Source organism: Aethalodelphis obliquidens, unplaced genomic scaffold (assembly GCF_003676395.1).
Source record: "Aethalodelphis obliquidens isolate GAN/ISIS:26980383/991018 unplaced genomic scaffold, ASM367639v1 scaffold12, whole genome shotgun sequence".
NCBI classification, from domain to species: Eukaryota; Metazoa; Chordata; class Mammalia; order Artiodactyla; family Delphinidae; genus Aethalodelphis; species Aethalodelphis obliquidens.
In genome coordinates, this window is record NW_020837956.1 from 35,550,377 (window position 1) to 35,569,466 (window position 19,090).

The following is a 19,090-nucleotide window of genomic DNA, read 5'->3' on the forward strand; positions in this document are numbered from 1 at the left end:
TAAGTTCAATAGCTTTTTAAAGTTCATTGTGACAAGATAGCTAGAAAACTTTTATGTGAAATTAAAATTTTTTATGGTCGTTCTTCATCTCACTACAAAGAATTGAAAAGTTCTGTCAACTTTAAAAATCTTATTTTTATAAATTTTACAGTGTTGATGACATTATAGCACTTTGTGCTCTTACGGATTTAATTTCTTAGTTGTAAAAGCTGTTCAGTGAATGAATTGCATGTTATATACTATATGTAATGTAGTTCTAGAGGCAGTTTTGTATTTCAGCTGAAGTATCAGCTCTCTCAGTGGTTACTGTTACAGAGGTTTTTCCTTCAAATTTAGTTTTATTAAAGAAGTAATTTACTATTGAGAATACAGTATATTTTCTTCATTACAACAGTATCCAACCATATTTTAACTGATCAGGTTAGAAGAAGTGTGTACTTTCTTCCAATTGTGTAGTAAACCTCTTTTATGGAGTAATTTATTTTGTTGCTTATTACATCAACTTTTTCAATTTTTTTTGTGTGTGCGTTCCAAAGATACTTGGTCTCAAGAAAATGTATTTTAGTTTTTTACCATATTGTTTTTCATACATTTCAGCCATTAGAAAAATCCAGTGTTTCCCAATGATGTCTGAATTAAAAACAAAAAAAGAAAAAAAAGAAACCTTTTTTTGATGTTAAAGAAACTAACAAGTTTTATTTTTTTATTTTAATAAAAAATAAAAATAATTTAAAAAAGAAACAAAACTAAAACACAAGGCTTTCAAACATTTATCATTAAGCTCAATGAAAATTTGTAAAATTCTGGGTAGCACACAGGCATTAAATATTATGCAAATAATTATAGAGATATTTTTCATGTTCCTGTTGTTTAGGTTTTAAATTGTGATGGCTTCAGTCATTAACATGAAATATGAATTTCTGAAAAGCTTTGTGTTCTGCAAAAATCATGCACCATAAATAACACGGCTTATGAGAATAATAGAGTAGGAACAGACTGTGCAAAACCTATACAAATTTTAACCATAACACTAACAAAAACAATAATTCAAATAAAAATAGCAACAAAGTTAAATCTGTGTTGACATTTGTACCCAGCATCACAGACATTTGAATATCAGTAGCCTTAAACCCTGAGGCTTGAGCTTTTTTCTTTGAGATTTAGGCCTATGAAGGCCTTTATTTCTATAGCCTTCTTTATCAGGTTTTTGTTTGTTTTTAACAAAGGAAAAATACCTTCTCAGCTTTTTCAACTGCACTTGTAACCTTACTAGATAGCTTAATGTCATGAACAGTGTAGGGGATTTTGAAGCTACTATTTGTACTTTAGTAAGGCATTTCTGCGTGATTTTTGGCTTTTTTCTTAATGTCATCCTGTATTGCTAAGGCTTTCTCTTTAACTTGAGAAAGTTTGCCCATCATTTAAAAACATTAACAAGCTGGAAAAAATCACATATTTTACTTAATATTCAAATTATTCCCTTACTTGCCAGTTACATATGGGATAATTTGTGTTACAGAAATTCAGATTATAGCAGTACATCATTAATGATTTTGGATGTAATTCCATATTTCAAATAGGCTTTAATTTTGGGGGGTGGTGATGTGATTAGCTTGCCATTGTTTTTAGCCTCATAGTTTGGGCAATAAGAGCTTATATAAGGAGTAGGTGAAGAGTTAACACTGCTCTTTTGTTTGTTTGTACTAATTGCATTTTGGTATTATCTTAAATCTGTGATTATATACATTACATTCACTTTAAAAATAGCTTTATTGAGGTGTAATTGACATAAAATAAATTGTACATAATGAAATTGTACAGTTTGGTAAGCCTTGGCATATGTCTGCACCCCAAAATGGAATGCTTTTCAATCTGCTTGGTAATCTTTCTACTAGTAAATTTTTAAAAATCTGGGTACATGTCATCTGTAGTATGTCACAATTCAATGAAAGGTAACAAGAGTGAGATGTTGCTGAAAACCTCTATGTTAAACTTAAAATTTTTTAAGCTTAAATGTGTAAAATTGTAATATTTTCTTCTTGCACCTCAGTGGATCATCTTATACATTCGCATTGAGTACATTTACCCAACTTGGGAGATTTCTGAGGTCCGTTGGATATTTGTTGGATACTTGGAAATATGGTACTGAGTACTAGGGTAGAAGTAGATAGAGCTATCAGCCATAGAAGATGATTGTCAGAATAAAGTTCACATATGTGTTTGTTTCGCTAACTACTCCCTTGGAGTGTAGGAGAAATTATGGCTCTTTGTGAGTTCCAGTTAAGGATGATTTTATGTTCAGTGTTTTTAAGTAATTTTCTTTTAAACCAGTGATACTAACGTGTCTCTAAATTGATTGACAAGAAATTGTTCCTACTTGAAGTACAGTTATTGCCAGAAATTGATCAATAAGCAGCGGAATTTTGTATGAAATGATAGTTGGTAATCGGCGTTTAGAAACTTTAGATTTGCCTAAACTATTATTTTTCAAATTGTTTTAGCAATGAGACCTTTTCTCTGCCAAATAAAAATTTATAGACTACCAAAATGTAAAACAGACCAAAATATAGTGCATTAGATTCCCTTACCAAGACTTGCTCACTTCTTTTATTTGTAGGGAAGTGCACATACAGTGGACAAAAGAGAGATGGGACAGATATTGAATCTAAAAGGTTTTAAAAGTTTTTCTAATTTTTAGAAGTGTTACTAAAAAAAAAAAATTCCCTCAGATGTGTAGAAGAAATACTGCTTCCTGGGTAAGGAGGAGGTACACCTTGCTTCTATAGTTCTACTGAGAAGAATATTTTGCTTTTTCATTAAAAGTAGGTGGGCCAGGGACTTCCCTTGTAGTGCAGTAGTTAAGAATCTGCCTGCCAGTACAGGGGACACAGGTTTGAGCCCTGGTCCGGGAAGATCCCACATGCCGTGGAGCAACTAAGCGCCTGTGCCACAACTACTGAGCCTGCGCTCTAGAGCCCGCGAGCCACAACTACTGAGCTCGTGTGCCACAACTACTGAAGCTTGTGCGCCTAGAACCCATGCTCCGCCACAAGAGAAGCCCCTGCAAAGAGAAGCCCGCGCACCGCAACGAAGAGTAGCCCCCGCTCGGCGCAACTAGAGAAAACCCGCACGCAGCAACGAAGACCCAACGCAGTCATAAATAAATAGATAGATAGATAGGTGGACCATTGAGTCTGTACAGCTACATAAGTAGTCAGAGGGAGAAAAGAGCATGTGCTTTAAAAACAACCACCAACAACTATTTTTGTTTTGCCGAAATGTTCTTCACTGTTCCTAGTGGTAGTTGTATGGGTAGCAGAAAGAGCTACTTCTGATTACAAGTTTTGCTTTTGTTATGTACCAAAATGGCTCTGTCCCAAAACACTTTTCCATTTCCTAATACATTCCTTTTCCAGTGGGGGTTTTTACGAGAATTAAATGAGAAAGTGATTCTACTCTGTCTGGCACAAAGTAGGGGCTTAATGAATGTTGATTTCCTAGTGTGATTTGTGGGTATATATTTTTGCCCTTTAATTTTCCTGTGAACTTGGTTTGTAAAGTACTTGGTTGTGCCTTAAGAAGTTCATTGTTTAGATTTGATTAATATTTGCCTGGAAAACTGAGGATATTATGTTTGTGAGTATAATGGATGTGATACTGAAATATTTTCAGTGATTGTTTTTATGTGGGATATAAAATGAAAGAGTTAAATCTCTGTAGTCTTAAAAAATATTAGTGAGAACTGTAGTGACATATCAAATAATAGTGACATGTCTAATAATAGGGAAGGACAGTTTTGTGTTTGAAATTCTGTTAATTCCATCTCAGATTCACTCAGCAGTGCACTCTCCTTTACAATTGCCGGATTGGTTTTAAAAATTACAAGAAACCTATTTTTCTTTACTTGGAAGATGGGGTACAGAATATAAGGTTGTATTGACTCCGCATGACCCCTTCCCTCCCAGCTTCAAACACAAATAAGGATTTAAAAGTGTTTGGAGGATAAGTCTCTATAATAGAAAACCTTCATTGACACTTAGCAAACTTGGGGAATTTTTAACTAATTTTTGTCTCATACTTCCTCTCTGATGAAGTAGACAGTATATTAGATAAGATATGTGAAAATGCCTGAGAATAGTGATGGCATACAAGTTTTTAAATGTTTTACTGTTTATTTGCCCTGTGATGTTTTTATCTTGTCAGTTAATTGTTGTCCAGTACATCCAAAACAGTTTTAATGATGTATAACACACACACACACACACACACACACACACAGAGAGAGAGAGAGAGAGAGAGAGAGAGAGAGAGAGAGAGGGAGAGAAGTATATATACTATATGTATTGATATATAGCATGAAAGGCTTAAGATCAGTGGGAACTGTATTCTTTGTTCAGAGGTTCCCCTTCCCCACAATTCAGAGTTCAGGTTTTAAGCAAGTTTTTGTTATAATATTCCCTTAACTGTTCTAAATATGAATATTACTCTCTTAGACACCTATTACTTCATTAATGTACCACCTATATTGTTTTGTAGAGAGCTTTAAGAGCTGATTTTACTATAGCTATAGGTAAAGATTCATAAAAGCAAACCAGAAAACAATTCTTACGCTTTGTTAAAGCAGCTACTCAAGCTTATGGTGAAGTTAACATATATCACACAAAATATGTGCAATACACTTTCACCCATTACTCTTTAATTTCTTATTTTCCTAGATAACTTTTTTTTTCCTTCAAATATTCTTTTTTGATAGGGGACAGGATAAATTTAGTTTGTCATTAATTTGGTTGACAGATCTTAAACTAATGTACTTACAAAGCTATATTATAAAATAATATAGCATTAAGTATTTTATTTAACTGATATTGATAAATGATAGCAGATTAGTTAATATTACTTAGATTTTTCTAGGTGAAATAGAAAGTTTACTATAAAAAATAATATGGCGTATACATAAGATTCAGAAGGTTTTCTGCATGCATAGAGGGTGGCTTTAAAATCTATGTTTTATACGCTAGCGATGGATTTGTTTGGCCCCACTGTTTTTACTTTTGTGTTTGTATTTGGAGTTGTAATAACAGAAGGCGAAAATGTAAATATTACAAATTCATTTACATGACACTTCCTGGTCACTTATCTGTACAGCAGATACACAGAAATATGTTTCCTATTTTGTTGTCTTAACTTTAAAATGTGGATATTGTTCAGTATTCTGTTAGAGGAATAACTTTATTAACTTTAATTTCAGTAATAAAGTATAAATGTATCATAAAATTCTGATTCTGTCACTTATAAAATGTATTGGCTGGGGCAGGTTTTTTAACCTCTCTAAACTTCAGTTTCTGTGCTTACTAAATGTGAGTATAATAATAGTACCTAGTTTATACATTGTTGTGAGGATTAAAATGTTGATTGGTTGAGCTGTGCTCAGCACATGGTACAAAGTAGTCAAGAAAAGTTCCTATTATTAATAATAAATACTGTATTGACCTGTGTAATTTAGTTATAGTTTTTGGTAGATAGACCGTAAGGTATCACATAACTTATGGTCAAGTTGAATGCTTGGTATTATTTAGGGTCTATGAATGTGAACTCACAGTAACATCTTTTTTTTTTTTAATTTGGCTGCGCAGTGCGGCTTGCGGGATCTCAGTTCCCCGACCAGGGATTGAACCTGCACCCTCATCAGTGAAAGTGCGGAGTCCTAACCACTGGACCGCCAGGGAATTCCCAGTAACATCTTAAAGGAGGTTTTTGTTTTGTTTTTTAAACATGCAGCAATTATAGAAAAACAAGTGCTAAGAAAGTGGTGCACGGTGGTTTGGAAACAACAAATTTATGATCTAAATAGCTTTTATAGAAGCCACTGATGACCTCAAAGTGTCTAATGTCTCAGTCTTGATTTACTTGACTTACCAGTCATACTGATTGTGTGGATCACTCTCTCCCTCTTTGCTACATGCTTCACCTGGCTTCCAAGGTACCACAGCAGTCTCGGTTTTCTCCCTCCTCTACTGCTTGCTTCTCAGTCTCCTGTACTCCACAGTCTCTTAATAAGTGGTGTATCCCAGGACTCAGTCCTTGGTCCTTTTTTATTTGTCTACACTCACTCCTTTAGTGATCTTATCCAGTTTTATGGCTTTAAATACCACCCATATACTCACAACTCATAACATTATGAAACTTTCAGCTAAAAGATAATTTGCTGCATGTAACAATTGAAATTTCTAGAAGGATGTCTCCATCATTTTGCTTATCACTTTAGACATTCCAGGTTGGTGAAGTCTTTCCAACCTCCTTCCTTTTTTTTCTTTTTCTTTTTTTTCCTTGGTGGGTGCATTTTATTTGGAGATTTAAAAACAGTTAGATATTTAGAAGCAGTTTATAGTGAGAGTAAAATCAAGTCCAATACTTCATTCCTTCTTGGCAACTAAAGTATAAAAGGCTCTGTGTTCAGGAAAAGTTAGGAAAATAGGCCATTCTGTACATACTTTTTTCCACCATGACGATTGTAATGGGAAAAATTGGATGTTGGCTTGTACCTGTTTATTCAGAAAGAGAGTAGGATAAATCACGTTTCTCTCTACTGTCCTCTGATGCTAACTTTTTACGTACAGACAACCCAAGTCAGTTCCAGTATTACAGCTGATTCACATATTTTAAGCCAGTGATACTAGAGATGCGGGAGATCTGGTAACTGGGCAAGTTCTGGGGGCTTAGCTTAAGATTTACTTGAAAGCTGTGTCTGCTCTACCTCTTTATGCAGTTTCCTATGAAACTTGGGCAATAAGATTTTTTTTTAGTGTCTTTTTTAGGAGCTGGGATTTTCACTCCAGCTACTGTTTTAAACCCCAGTAATCAGTCTGGTTTTCGCCCATTACCACATTTAGGTTCTTTTAATTCTCAGTTATTGGTCTTATTGCTTTCTGCCCTGAAGTCCAGTAGATCTTTGTGACTTTAGCTCCTACTTTAGCTCCTACATTGCTTAGCATTTTTCTTTCTCGTTCTTGAATATTTTGTGGTGGTGGTGTTTTTTTCCTTTCAGTGGGGCTATGACTTTTAAATGTTCTCCTGTCATCTCTGTGCATTTGAAAGTAGGGAAAGGGACAAATAGTGTTAATTTTCTTCATTGCTTTGAAGTTTTAGTTGTAGGCTTTTCTTTAATATAAGTTTTATTCTTTTAAAAGTTTCTTAGCTTTATTATCACTTTCTATGAAAAGAATCACAGTTGAAATCACAAGACACTGAAAAAAAAAAATCTTAACCTCCTAAGGTTTATATGAAACTACTTAACGAGGATGGTCATAGACATGGGCTTTCATTCAAGTCTTGAGGTAATCCAGCAACTGTAACTCAGTATCAATTTTGTGTACTGAAAATACTAGTATCTTTTAAAAATTGAGAATTTGTTTCTTAAAAATTGGTACTAAATAGAATAAGTTTCAAATGTAAAAATTTATAAACATAGAACCTCAAGTATAAATGTAAATATATAAATATGTATTACCCCTACATTATCTTCTGATATAAACTATTAGCAAATTAAGGTATTAGTATTATTCAAAAATAAATATTACCAAAATACTTAATGCACAAATGAAATAGTATGTGATCTTTAAGAAATAGTTTTAAAAAACCAAAATAGTATTATTGTTGAGTTGAGCAACTGTTCAAGTGTTCCAACTGCTGAAAAAGCTCTCTGACTCTACACTAGTGGGGTATATTATGGGAAAATATTTATAAACTTTCCAGATTTTTTCCTGTTTATTTAATCTTTGTGTAACTCTATTTCTCTGTGATAACTTTCAGTTCTTCTAGAATTAGTAAATTAAAAACTCAAGTTACCTTTCTAAGTTTTGCATGTAATTTTCCCCACATTTTCTCCCTACCCAGATCCTCAAAAGTTCTCTTTATTACTGTTTTGTTTTCTGTAATCCTCCAGCTTCCTTCTTTCCCCTTCCAAGCTTCCACTGGTGGTTGAGATGAGGGAGATGAGTTAAGTATATTGAACCTCTAAGATTTAGGTAGTATTTTGCTACATCATTTTCTAATAGCAAGACTTGGGCATGCCAAAGTCACTTAATCTCTCTGAACTTTAGTTTATTTTTTAAATGAGAATATGTCCTTCTGCCCTCCTCATTTACTTGGGGATGAAACAATATATGCACTAGTGTTTTAAAAATACTGTTTTCTTCACAAGCATATCCATTAAGTAATTTGTGACTTGGTTTGTTTCTTACTAGTTTTTTTCACTCCCACCAAGTTATATGTATGTACTTTTTCATATTTTGATTATAAATTTAATGCATGCTTGTTGTAGAAAGTCTGGAAAATACAGAAAACTTACAGAAGAAAATAGAAACCTGAACAGTGCATCATCCTGTTTTCATGTTTTTAGGGGAAATTTAGTTTTGAGCCTGAATTTCCTGAGGGTAAGGATAGTTAGTGTCTCACTTATTTTTAGATTTTCTATTCTTTGTATACACTAGGCACAAAATTAATGCTTGTTGAATGAATGGGAACTAGTCTGGGTGTATTTCTTAAAGTCAAAAGCTTGGTAAAATTTTACTGGACATTCGAAGAGAGAAAAGACATCTGACTAGCAAAAATAATAGTGGATGCATATTCTAAAATGACGTTTTTCTCTTGGCTAAAAGTACAATGGAAAACATGATAGGGTCAACCCTAATATTCTCTGGCAGAAGTTAGGAAACTATTTAAAGCTATTGGATATGGTGCCACTGGGGGCAGTTTCATATCAAAGTGGATTAACATTTACTCAGTGAGAACAAAACAATAAAATTTAAAGGCTTTTTATCTTGAATGCTTGAAAATTGTAACAACTTTCTTTTTTCTCTTTTTATTTTTTTGTTAAACAGGATGGCTTAAATTCCTTGGTCCTTGATTTGGATTTCCCTGCTTTGAGGAAAAACAAAAATATAGATAATTTCTTAAATAGATGTAAGTATGTGTAAATTTCATATTTGATCATATGACTCTACTTTTTTTTTTTTTTTTGCGGTACGCGGGCCTCTCACTGTTGTGGCCTCTCCTGCTGCGGAGCACAGGCTTCGGACGCGCAGGCCCAGCGGCCGTGGCTCACGGGCCCAGCCACTCCGCGGCATGTGGGATCTTCCCGGACCGGGGCACGAACCCGTGTCCCCTGCAGCGGCAGGCGGACTCTCAACCACTGCACCACCAGGGAAGCCCTGACTCTACTTTTGATAGAGATTTATGTTTAATTAGTATTATTACAGTCCACAAACTTTTAACTTATTAATTTTTTTTGTTTGCTATTTGATTTATTTAAATACTAATATTCTTTATTTCAAAGCAGAATTGCCAAATCAAAGTATGTAAAGTAGGTAAAGTTCAAGATTTTGATTAAATTAAGATTGCTTAGAATTTCAGGACAGGTCATTAATGGCAGTTCCAAGAGAAGTTTTTAATTAATGTTAACAACTCTAAGACTTAGCTTTACATTATCCAGAAGACTTAATGAGCTTTATGTTTGTATAAATGTAGACATTTCAGTCTAGTTAATGAAAGATAATGTGATAACAGTTATTGCCATAAACGTAGTAACTATTAATATATGCCAGTATTGATGTTGCAATGAAGTTGTAAATGAAGTTGAATTCTGAGAATAAGAAATTCTCAAAATAATTATATACACTTTATGTGAACACAGTATGCTCTTTAATTTGGAATTAATCAGAGACTAGGCTGTTTTCCTAATTAAAAAATCTTATCTATAGTTATCAAATCTACAATATGTGATTACTGTTTTTCAAAGAAGTAATCTACCAATATTGATGATTGAGATTAGCCTTGTGTACTTTCATAGCAGCTTTCTGCAGTGATTCAGAGTGTACTCCAGGATTGCCTGGATCGTCATAGTTTCAGCTGTCATATAACTTGCCAAGCAACAGAGTCAGAAACAGAATAGTTTAACTGCTACTTTTTGGTAGTCATTAATGTGTTTATATGTGTTAAGCCAGAGAGTTTTGTCCTTTGATGTAAAGTGTATGTGTCTTAGAGTTTTAAATAGCAACATTTAAAAATTGACGGATTTAGCTGGAAACTAAGCCCAGTTTCTTGAAATAAAAATTTGTTTACAAATATGGTGATTATTTTAAAAGGTTGCTTATCAATATGGTGATTGATATTATGGTGATCTTTTTACTGTAGATGAGAAAATTGTGAAAAAGATCAGAGGTCTACAGATGAAGGCAGAAGACTATGATGTTGTAAAAGTTATTGGAAGAGGTGCTTTTGGTGAAGTCCAGCTGGTAAGAAAGAATATGTTTTGTTCTTTTTATTATTTCTTTTAATGACATGGTTTTGTGAAACATTATCAGTGGCCCTTGAGTAAATCTAATTTCTGTGTCCAACCATGCCAGAAAATTAGTTTTATGAGCTTGGTCAAGTCATTCCATCTCTGAGAGCCTTAGTATCTTCATCTATAAAAAGATAATTGTGCTATAAATACCAGGTCTTTTCCAGCTCTGAAACACTGGGATTTAGAATAAGGCCAACTTGGCTTCACTCATGATCTGCCTAGCAGTTAATATTCTTCCAGAACTACTGTGTTTTTATTTAGTATGTTCAGATTAATAACATCTCTGCTTAATTAACTGAGATTTATTTAGATATACGAGAAACCCAACAAAGGCATTTTAATAACTGAAAGTAAATATAAAATTTACCTTTGTAGACCAAAGTGGTAGCACTGGAAATACTTCTAAATGTTTTCAAATATTTCAGATATTTTATTTATATTATTATATGAAGAACTATAATGTAATATTCCTATTTTCATCACCCGAATATGAAACTCTTCTTTTTTTTTTTTTTTCTTCTTATAGTTAAACTATGGAGTCAAATTCTGTTTTTAACTTAATAGTGCTTTATTCATGATGGAGCACCAAGAAAAACTGACTATGTGCCAGCATGGGTTTCTCTAGGAACAAGTCATGACAGACTAACCTTTTGTCTTTTTCTCTTTCATTCCTTCTTTCCTTGATAGGCTTATTGAACTTGTAGATCAGGATAGTGCAATAGGTGTAATATATATCCATAAGATATTTGAAAAAGTCTGACATACTTGAGGATGATACGGAGAAGTGTCAACGAATAAGCATGTGGATAGGGAGCTTTATAACTACGTTAGTAGCTGTATTCTAAGGAGCCCGATGAAGGAATGAATGGTTCCTTGGACAGAGATCTCCAAGGTCAGGTTTTAGGATTCTTTCCTCTCCTATTAAACATTTTATTAATGACTTGTATGGAGGCAATGGTGGCATGTTGAATAACTTTGCAAATGAGTTACAACTGAAGTATGAAGATGAGCCAAAACCCAGAAATCATCAAATGGGGAGGTCATTAGCCAGATAGAAGAAGTGAAATTTAACCAGAATAATGACCAGTACTTGGGTGTGAAGAACTCAAGGAATAGATTGCTTAACAGTGATTATGAATTAAAGAACAATTTTCCTGAATGTAAACCAGGCAAAAGTCATTGGTGACGTGGCTACCCAAAATAGTAAAGTTTGGACTGCTGTAATAAATTTCTAAGATAATAGAGATAAGGTTTTCTCTAATTTGAGATGACTGGGCCATACCTGGCATATTTAATCCACTCTAGATGCCCTGTTGCCCTGTTTTAAAAGGGACGAATAATGCTCAGGGACTTGAAATAATGCCATCTGAGGTATGGTTGAAGGAATTGAGATGTTGATTGGGAGTAGATTTGAAGAATGGGCTGCCTTTGAAAGTAATGAGGTTTTGTTTTTGTTTTATTTTTGTTCTTAGTCAGTGAAAGTGCTGAAGCTTCAGCTGGTAGAATGCTCTAGTGGGTAGGGTGGGCGATTAGATTACATGACTGTTGATATGACAGTTTCTATAAGATAGGGAAATTATAAAGTAGTTGAATCCTAGCTCTGCCATGGTCAAACTCAAAAGATCATGGTGAGTTCAGGCAGATTTCTCAATCTCTCTGAGTTCCAACCTGTAGAATACAGATAATAACAACTATGTTATGGGGGTCGTTATAGGAAACTAAATGAATTAACAAAATAAATAAGCCTGGTTGTAGTGTTCTCTGAGTGTTAACCATTATTATTATTTAGTATTTGATATAGGAGTCATACTATTGTGTGCATGTTTCAAATACAATACATGTATTTGAAACAGGCACATTGTTTCTTCATACTTATTTCATTGTGGTTAGGGAATAAACACTAGAATTTGAAGTTGCATTTTTGGGGGGAAATATGACAGACCTTAACTTGTCATGTTTTTGTGTCAGGGTAGTCATTGTTCTGTGTTAGATTAATTTGATCATTAAAGTTCAATATGTTAAAGGAAAGGAAAACATAGAAACAGAGGCTTTTATTTTTGTTGTTAATTTCCATCCCGTATTTCATTTTGGCCACAGGATATGCAGAAACAAAGTCATATGTTTTTAAAAATGAAAAATATTTTAATGTTCCACTAATTCGATGACCTGACCTGAGAGCTTGTACATGTTTGTTTTGGCTTTAGTTCTTGGTTGTTACCTTAGGCAGGGACTCTTAAAAAGAAGAATGAGATTGAAAAGGGAAAAGCCCAAGTGCTTCTCCCATAGCCTTTTGAAGTTGATTCGTATGTGGAAGATAAGTTAGTTAGGCAGATACGTAGGGAATGTTCCATATTTGGCACATCTTTATGATTATTTTTTCTACTCATCTGAAGAAGGTGTTACAGTAGTAGGTGCAAGTGTGTCTTCCCTTGTGAAATGCTTTTTCTGGTCAAGTAAAAATACGTTGTCACAGAGGACCTACCAATCAATTTCCACGAAGAAAATTCTTATTGTAAAAGTATCTTTGGTATGTCACAGCAACTATACCGCAGTATAAGAGCTAGAGTCCAGACTACCTGCGGTTGAATTTAGACTCTTTTACTGTCTAGCTGTGACTTCAGACAAGTTACTTAATCTCTCTGTGCTTAGTTTCTTATCTGTTAATGAAGATAACAATAGTGTTTATACCTCATGAGATTACTGGAAGAATTAAATGTGACAATATATATAAAGCATTTGGAACAGTTCTTGGAATATATTCAATAATAAGTGTTTAGTAAATGTTAGCAATTAATTGTCAGACATAAAACAGAGCATTTATCTGTATCCGTCAATGAAATAGTTAATCAGGATCTGTTATGTTCTAGGAGCTGTGCTAGCCTCTAAAGATACAGTAACATAGCCTCTATCTTGCTGAAAGTGGTAGTTTTGTGGAGGAGATGAACAATTTTACTTTAAACAAGTAAAGTTTTTTCAGATTACAATAAATGCCATGAAGGAAAAGATCTGGGTGCTATGAGAGAGAATAATGGAGGAATGTGCCTTATTCAGACTGGGCAGTTAGGAAAGGTCTCGCTGTGAGAAAGTGACATTTGAGTTAAGTTAAAGGAGTTGGCCACATGAAGAAGTGGGGATGGAGTGGGAGTTAAAATACAGAAGGAATACATGTGAAAATGTCAGAGTCAGGAGAGTGACAAGTCATTTAATTTATTTGGGTGTAGATTTCCTCATCAGAAAAGGCATTTCTTGTGGATTGAAAAGTTCTATAATCCCTGGAGGGCAAAATTTGTTCAGCTTGTTGTCTTTTGTCTTTATTTCCCCTATCTACAGAGGAGATGTACATTTATGTTTTTATATCATGAAAGGTCCACAACAATGGATGGTTTTATCTAATATCCCTCTTGTTTTTGGATTCTACTCTTTTGGAATATTTTATCACATCTCATTTTGATGGAACATAATATGAGTCAGTATAGTATATTGATTAAGAGCATGTACTCTGGTGACTTCCATGGTGGTCCAGTAAGACTCTGTGCCTCCACTGCAGGGGTGCAGGTTCCATCCCCGGTCAGGGAACTAACATCCCACATGCTGCGAGGTGTGGCCAAAAAAAAAAAAGGTGAAGCAAGGATTTTGAAATGAATTTATAAATAAGTGTAAAACTGGGCTTCCCTGGTGGCACAGTGGTTGAGAGTCCGCCTGCCGATGCAGGGGACACGGGTTCGTGCCCCGGTTCGGGAGGATCCCACATGCCGCGGAGCGGCTGGGCCCGTGAGTCGTGGCCGCTGAGCCTGCGCGTCCGGAGCCTGTGCTCCGCAACGGGAGGGGCCGCAGCAGTGAGAGGCCCGCATACCGCAAAAAAAAAAAAAAAAAAAAAAAAAAATAAGTGTAAAACTGGCTTTAAAAAAAAAGAGCATGTACTCTGGAGCTAGACCTCTCAACTACCTAACTTCTTTGTGACTTAGTGTCCTCATTTGTAAAGTGAAGATAATAATAGTTCATTATTCATAGGTTGCTATGAGTATGAAATGAGCTAATATATGGAAAATATCTAGAATAGTATCTGACACATAGTGAATAGGTAATAAATTGTAGGCTAAAATTGGAGCCTCCTGGAAAAGCAGTTAAGGTCCTTTTAAAGATTCATTTACTAATTTCACATATTGGCTTAACAAAACATGTTTTTATAGTTAAGGTAGTAATGTTCAACTTTTAATAGATATTTTTGCATAAAGTACTCTGGTACTGTGGAAAAACAGTCAAAGCCATCTACTTTTGTTTCTGTTCTATGGTATGCAGATTTCCTGTCATCAAAGGTTTCATTTCTTTATCTTGGAGTGGCACTAATAATAGAACTTTTATAAGAGGTTTTTTGAGGACTAAATTATGTTATACATATGTGGTACTTACCATGGACGTGGCACATTGTAGGTATCAAGTAAATATTAGCTGTTGTCACTATTGTCAGTTTCTGTGGATTTATGGCATTAAATGAGTTTTAATTTTGAATAAATAATCAGAAGTCTTGTCCTTACTTTCATATATATTTATGTATGTTAATTTGCTAGGGCTGCCATAGCAAAATACCACAGACTGTGCTTAAACAACAGAAATTTATATCCTTACAGTTCTGAAGGCTAGAAGTTCAAGATCAAGGTGTTAGCATGTTTAGTTTCTTCCAAGGTCTCTCTCCATGGCTTGCAGATGGCCACCTTCTCACTGTGTCCTCACATGGTCTTTCCTCTGTGCATGCACATCCCTGGTGTGTCACTCTGTATGTCCTTCATCACCTCTTCTCATAAGGACTCCAGTCAGGTTGGATTAGCACCATCCCTAACTCCCTCTTTTTAATGTAATCATGTCTTTAAAGGCCCTGTCTCCAAATACAGTCACATTCTGAGGTACTAGAGGTTAGGGCTTCAAAATGTGAATTGTGGGTGAGGGGGACACATGATTCACCCCACTACAGTATGTATGTATGTATGTATGTATGTATGTTGGGATGAACTTTCCAGTGAGATAACCTTTTGACCATGGTATGCATGCTTACTTTTTTTGTTTATGTTTATTAACTTTACTTGGACACTAATTTTCTTTTCTTTGAAAAAGAAAGTTATAAATTCTAGCCTTGCAAATGCCTTCTTAAGGTAAAAATACAGTCTTCCTCTCTACTAGTAGAATATACATTGTTCTTCAGATATTCCTTTGGTTAGTTGATTAGCAAATGTTTATTAAATGTCAAGTATCATTATAAGCATATAAGTATCGTCAACACATTAAACAGGTAAACTACTCAGACAAGGCACCTTTACATCCATGGAGCTTTTGTTTTGAAACTGTTATAGTTTCAGAAAGAAATTGTGGTCTAGTTTCTAAAAGTAGAGTTATAAATTAATCTTCTTAAATGTAATGCATATATGTTAGGAATTACTTATATGTGATTCTTTATTCGGGTGAGATGTATAAAAACAAGTTTTCATGGTAACAGTGGAAATATTTTTATTTTGAAGCTATATCTTATTATTTTGGAGTTTGGAAACCTTTAATTGTTTTTGCGATATTGTCTACTCATTCTCCTTAAGAAAATATGACATTAAATTTTTTCTTGGTGGTTTTATTTAAAGCTCCACAGATTAATATATGAATGTATTCTCATTCTCAAAGGTCTAAATTACTTAGAATTAGGTAAAATATGAAAATCTCTATCATGTCTTCTCTCGATTCCCATTTTCAAACATAAAGGTAACCAGCCTGTTGGTAATCTTTTAGTGCTTTGATAATTAGAAATATTTGGGGACTGTTGCAAAACTAGTGTCAAATTATTTTCAGTGGATATTTATATTTTATTCTAATTATTTTCATTCTAGGAAAGTTGAAACCTTTCTGTATTGAGTTATAAAAATTGCATCAATGCTAATTTTTCTCTCTTGAAATTAAAAATTATTTTATTTATATATCAAATATGTTCATAGTAGAATAATAAAATAAGCCAACATTATACTTTTTAAAATCACCTGCAGTCCCACTACTGAGAGATAACTACTTTTATTACTTTGATGTATAGTTTTCCAACTTTTCTGTTTCTAAAGATATGTGTAATATATGTATATTAAGGGACCATATTATGTACATGGTTTTACAACCTGTGTTTTATTATGCAGCAGTAAATAGTAACACACACTTGTATGACAGTTACAACATGCCAGGCAGGCTGCTAAGCAAGTGGTATATAGTAACCAGTCTTTACAACAGTCTTTCTAGATGGTATAACTGCTGTTATTCCCATTTTACAGATGGGGAAATTCAGGTAGATAAGATAAATGACTTGCGAGAGTTCACACAGCTGCTAAGTGGTTGAACTGAGATTTGAACTTAGGCAGAGGACTCCAGAGTCCATTCTCTTTGCTCTATGGCCATAACCAGTTTTCTGTGCCAATATAGACTTTGTATGTAACTTTATTGGCTACATGGTGTTTCACTATCATCTTAATCAACCTCTTACAAGTATTTAGTTCTCCTTTCTTGAAACGCCATTTTTTCTACATTACTGGCTGTTCCTTCTCAGTTTCCTTAGTGGTTCATTTTCCTCCTGACTTGTAAGTATTGTAGTTCCCAAAGGCTAGGCTCTTATTTTTTTTGATCTGCATTTTCTCCCAAGGCAAGTTCATGCATTCCTCTAACTTTAAATACAATCCATGTGATGTCAAGGCTCAAATTTATAGCTACTGCTCAGAACTTTCTACTTTGCTCACCAAACTCATATTCATGGTAGCTTATTTGACAGCTCCATTAAGATGTATCACAGACATCTAAAATATGTGAAATTAGAATGCTTGATTCCCTCTCTAACTTTGCTCTTCCTTCCATCTGTTCCTTCTCTTATTTTCCCATCTTAATAAATAAATGACTCTAGCATCAACCCAATTGATGCTCAAGCCAAAAAATTGGGAGTCATTATTGATTTCTCTTCCCCTCATTTCTTATATTTAATTTTTCAGTAAGTCCTGCTCATAATATTTCTCTAGTCTCTCCACTTTTGGGGGGGTATTCACTGCCATTGCCTTTCTCCAAGATACCCTTTCATTCCCAGTCAGGTATGAGGGCCTACTTTGTGTCCTGCTTTGTTTTCTACTTCTGCTAACAGTTTCACCATTGTACTATTGATTTTGGATCGGGAAGTGCTGATGGAGAAAATACCAAGACTGGATTTATTAAATCTTCTGCAGATTCATGCTCTCCAAGCTCAGCTGAACCCACATTACTATTTGGCAGACTTTTTTCCCCATACTTCATAGCCTTGTATTTTCACATACCACTCCTACCCCAATAAGGGTATAATAGAATCAACTATGGGGCTTTTCTAACATACATGCTTTGTTTCATTTTGTTTTCTTTATTTCCCCACTTCTCTATAATGAGATACATGAAGGTGGGAAGTATAGATCTATCTAATACAAACTGCTGCCAAATTGACCCTTCGAAAATATATTCATTGTATCTCTCCTTTGCATTTCATGGCTCCCTTGCCTACTAAATGAAGCATGAAGTCTTCGTCCCGGCCTTCTAGGCCCTCTTATTTAAGATATCACCAATTAATCTTTTTAACCCTTATTTTCCATCATGCTCTCCTTTCTGAGCAGGCTACTTATTTCAGCGCATGCTCTCGTTTACTTGTCTGTTCCTCCAAAAATGTTGTTTCACTCACTCTCAGTGCTTATTTTAAAAGAGAAGTTTCCTGATTCCTTTTGCTTTCCTTCCTACCCTTTGAGTGTGCCCTCTCTCATCTGCATCTTTTAATTATGATCGCTTTATTTAATTTCCCATATTATGCCTTGTGCTGTAGTTTATATGTATACTTCTTTGAATCTTTTTATATTGTAAATTTTTTGAGGGCAGGAACTGTGTCTTTTCAGTACTTTTGGCATTCCCATGAGGAGTTCATAGCTGTGTGTCTGAAAATAGTTCACCTGTATCTGGGAAGATGATCTTCTTTAGTCAAGTACACAGTTTAGTAGGAATATCTGTAGAGCAGCAGGGAGAAAGGGGGGAACCCTCACCATGGAGCCATTTGTTAATTCAGTCTTGAACATTGGTAAAGGACGTGTTTGTGCAGCTAGATCATATAAGTGATTGGATTTTTCTTGTCTTTTTATATCCTGTACAGCACAGAACCTGAAATGTAGAAAGTTTTCATTGATGTGAATTGACTGTGATTATTCCTGATCCCTGGGCTCAGGTGCTCCCTGGGGATCCAGAATGCTAAGGGGATACAGATTCTCAGTGATAGAACTCAAGGCTGATATGAGATGAAGATCTTGTTTTTTGGTTTTTTTGTGTTTTTTTAAAATCTCCTACTGGCTTGCTCTTAATTTAAATGGTTTTAAAGTGGAACCAACCAGAAGGAAAGAGTGTATGGGAAATGATTCTCTAATACTTGGCATGTGAACTCAGATTTTTTAGTCCTTTTTGGAATAAAACAGGCTCCTCGCTGGTTACAAGGTTATTTCTGATTTGTGTAAATTATCTCCCTTCCTCCATGTTTTTGTAATTCCTGTATTCCCCCATTCAGTCTTAGCTGCCACAACCAGACCTGGCAGAAAGCAGGACACGCTTTTCTTGTGTCTTTAGTGGAAACCTCAGCAGCACACAATAACTGTTCCAGAACTGTCAAATAGATGCATTGGTTCTTTTTGTAAAAATAATCTATTGTAATTTTTGATATTAAAAATAAATTTTAAAGCCTCAAAT

At 34.6% G+C, this 19,090-nt stretch overlaps 1 protein-coding gene across 2 annotated transcripts in view; it reads left to right on the forward strand.

Moving 5' to 3' along the window:
* Nucleotides 1-19,090, forward strand: part of ROCK2 (Rho associated coiled-coil containing protein kinase 2) — a 136,895-nt gene that overhangs the window by 45,215 nt on the left and 72,590 nt on the right. For both annotated transcript variants that reach the window (XM_027113809.1, XM_027113810.1), the window contains exons 2-3: nt 8,880-8,961; nt 10,192-10,292. In XM_027113809.1, coding sequence (XP_026969610.1) covers nt 8,880-8,961; nt 10,192-10,292 — 183 coding nt within the window. The remainder of the gene's footprint in view (nt 1-8,879; nt 8,962-10,191; nt 10,293-19,090) is intronic.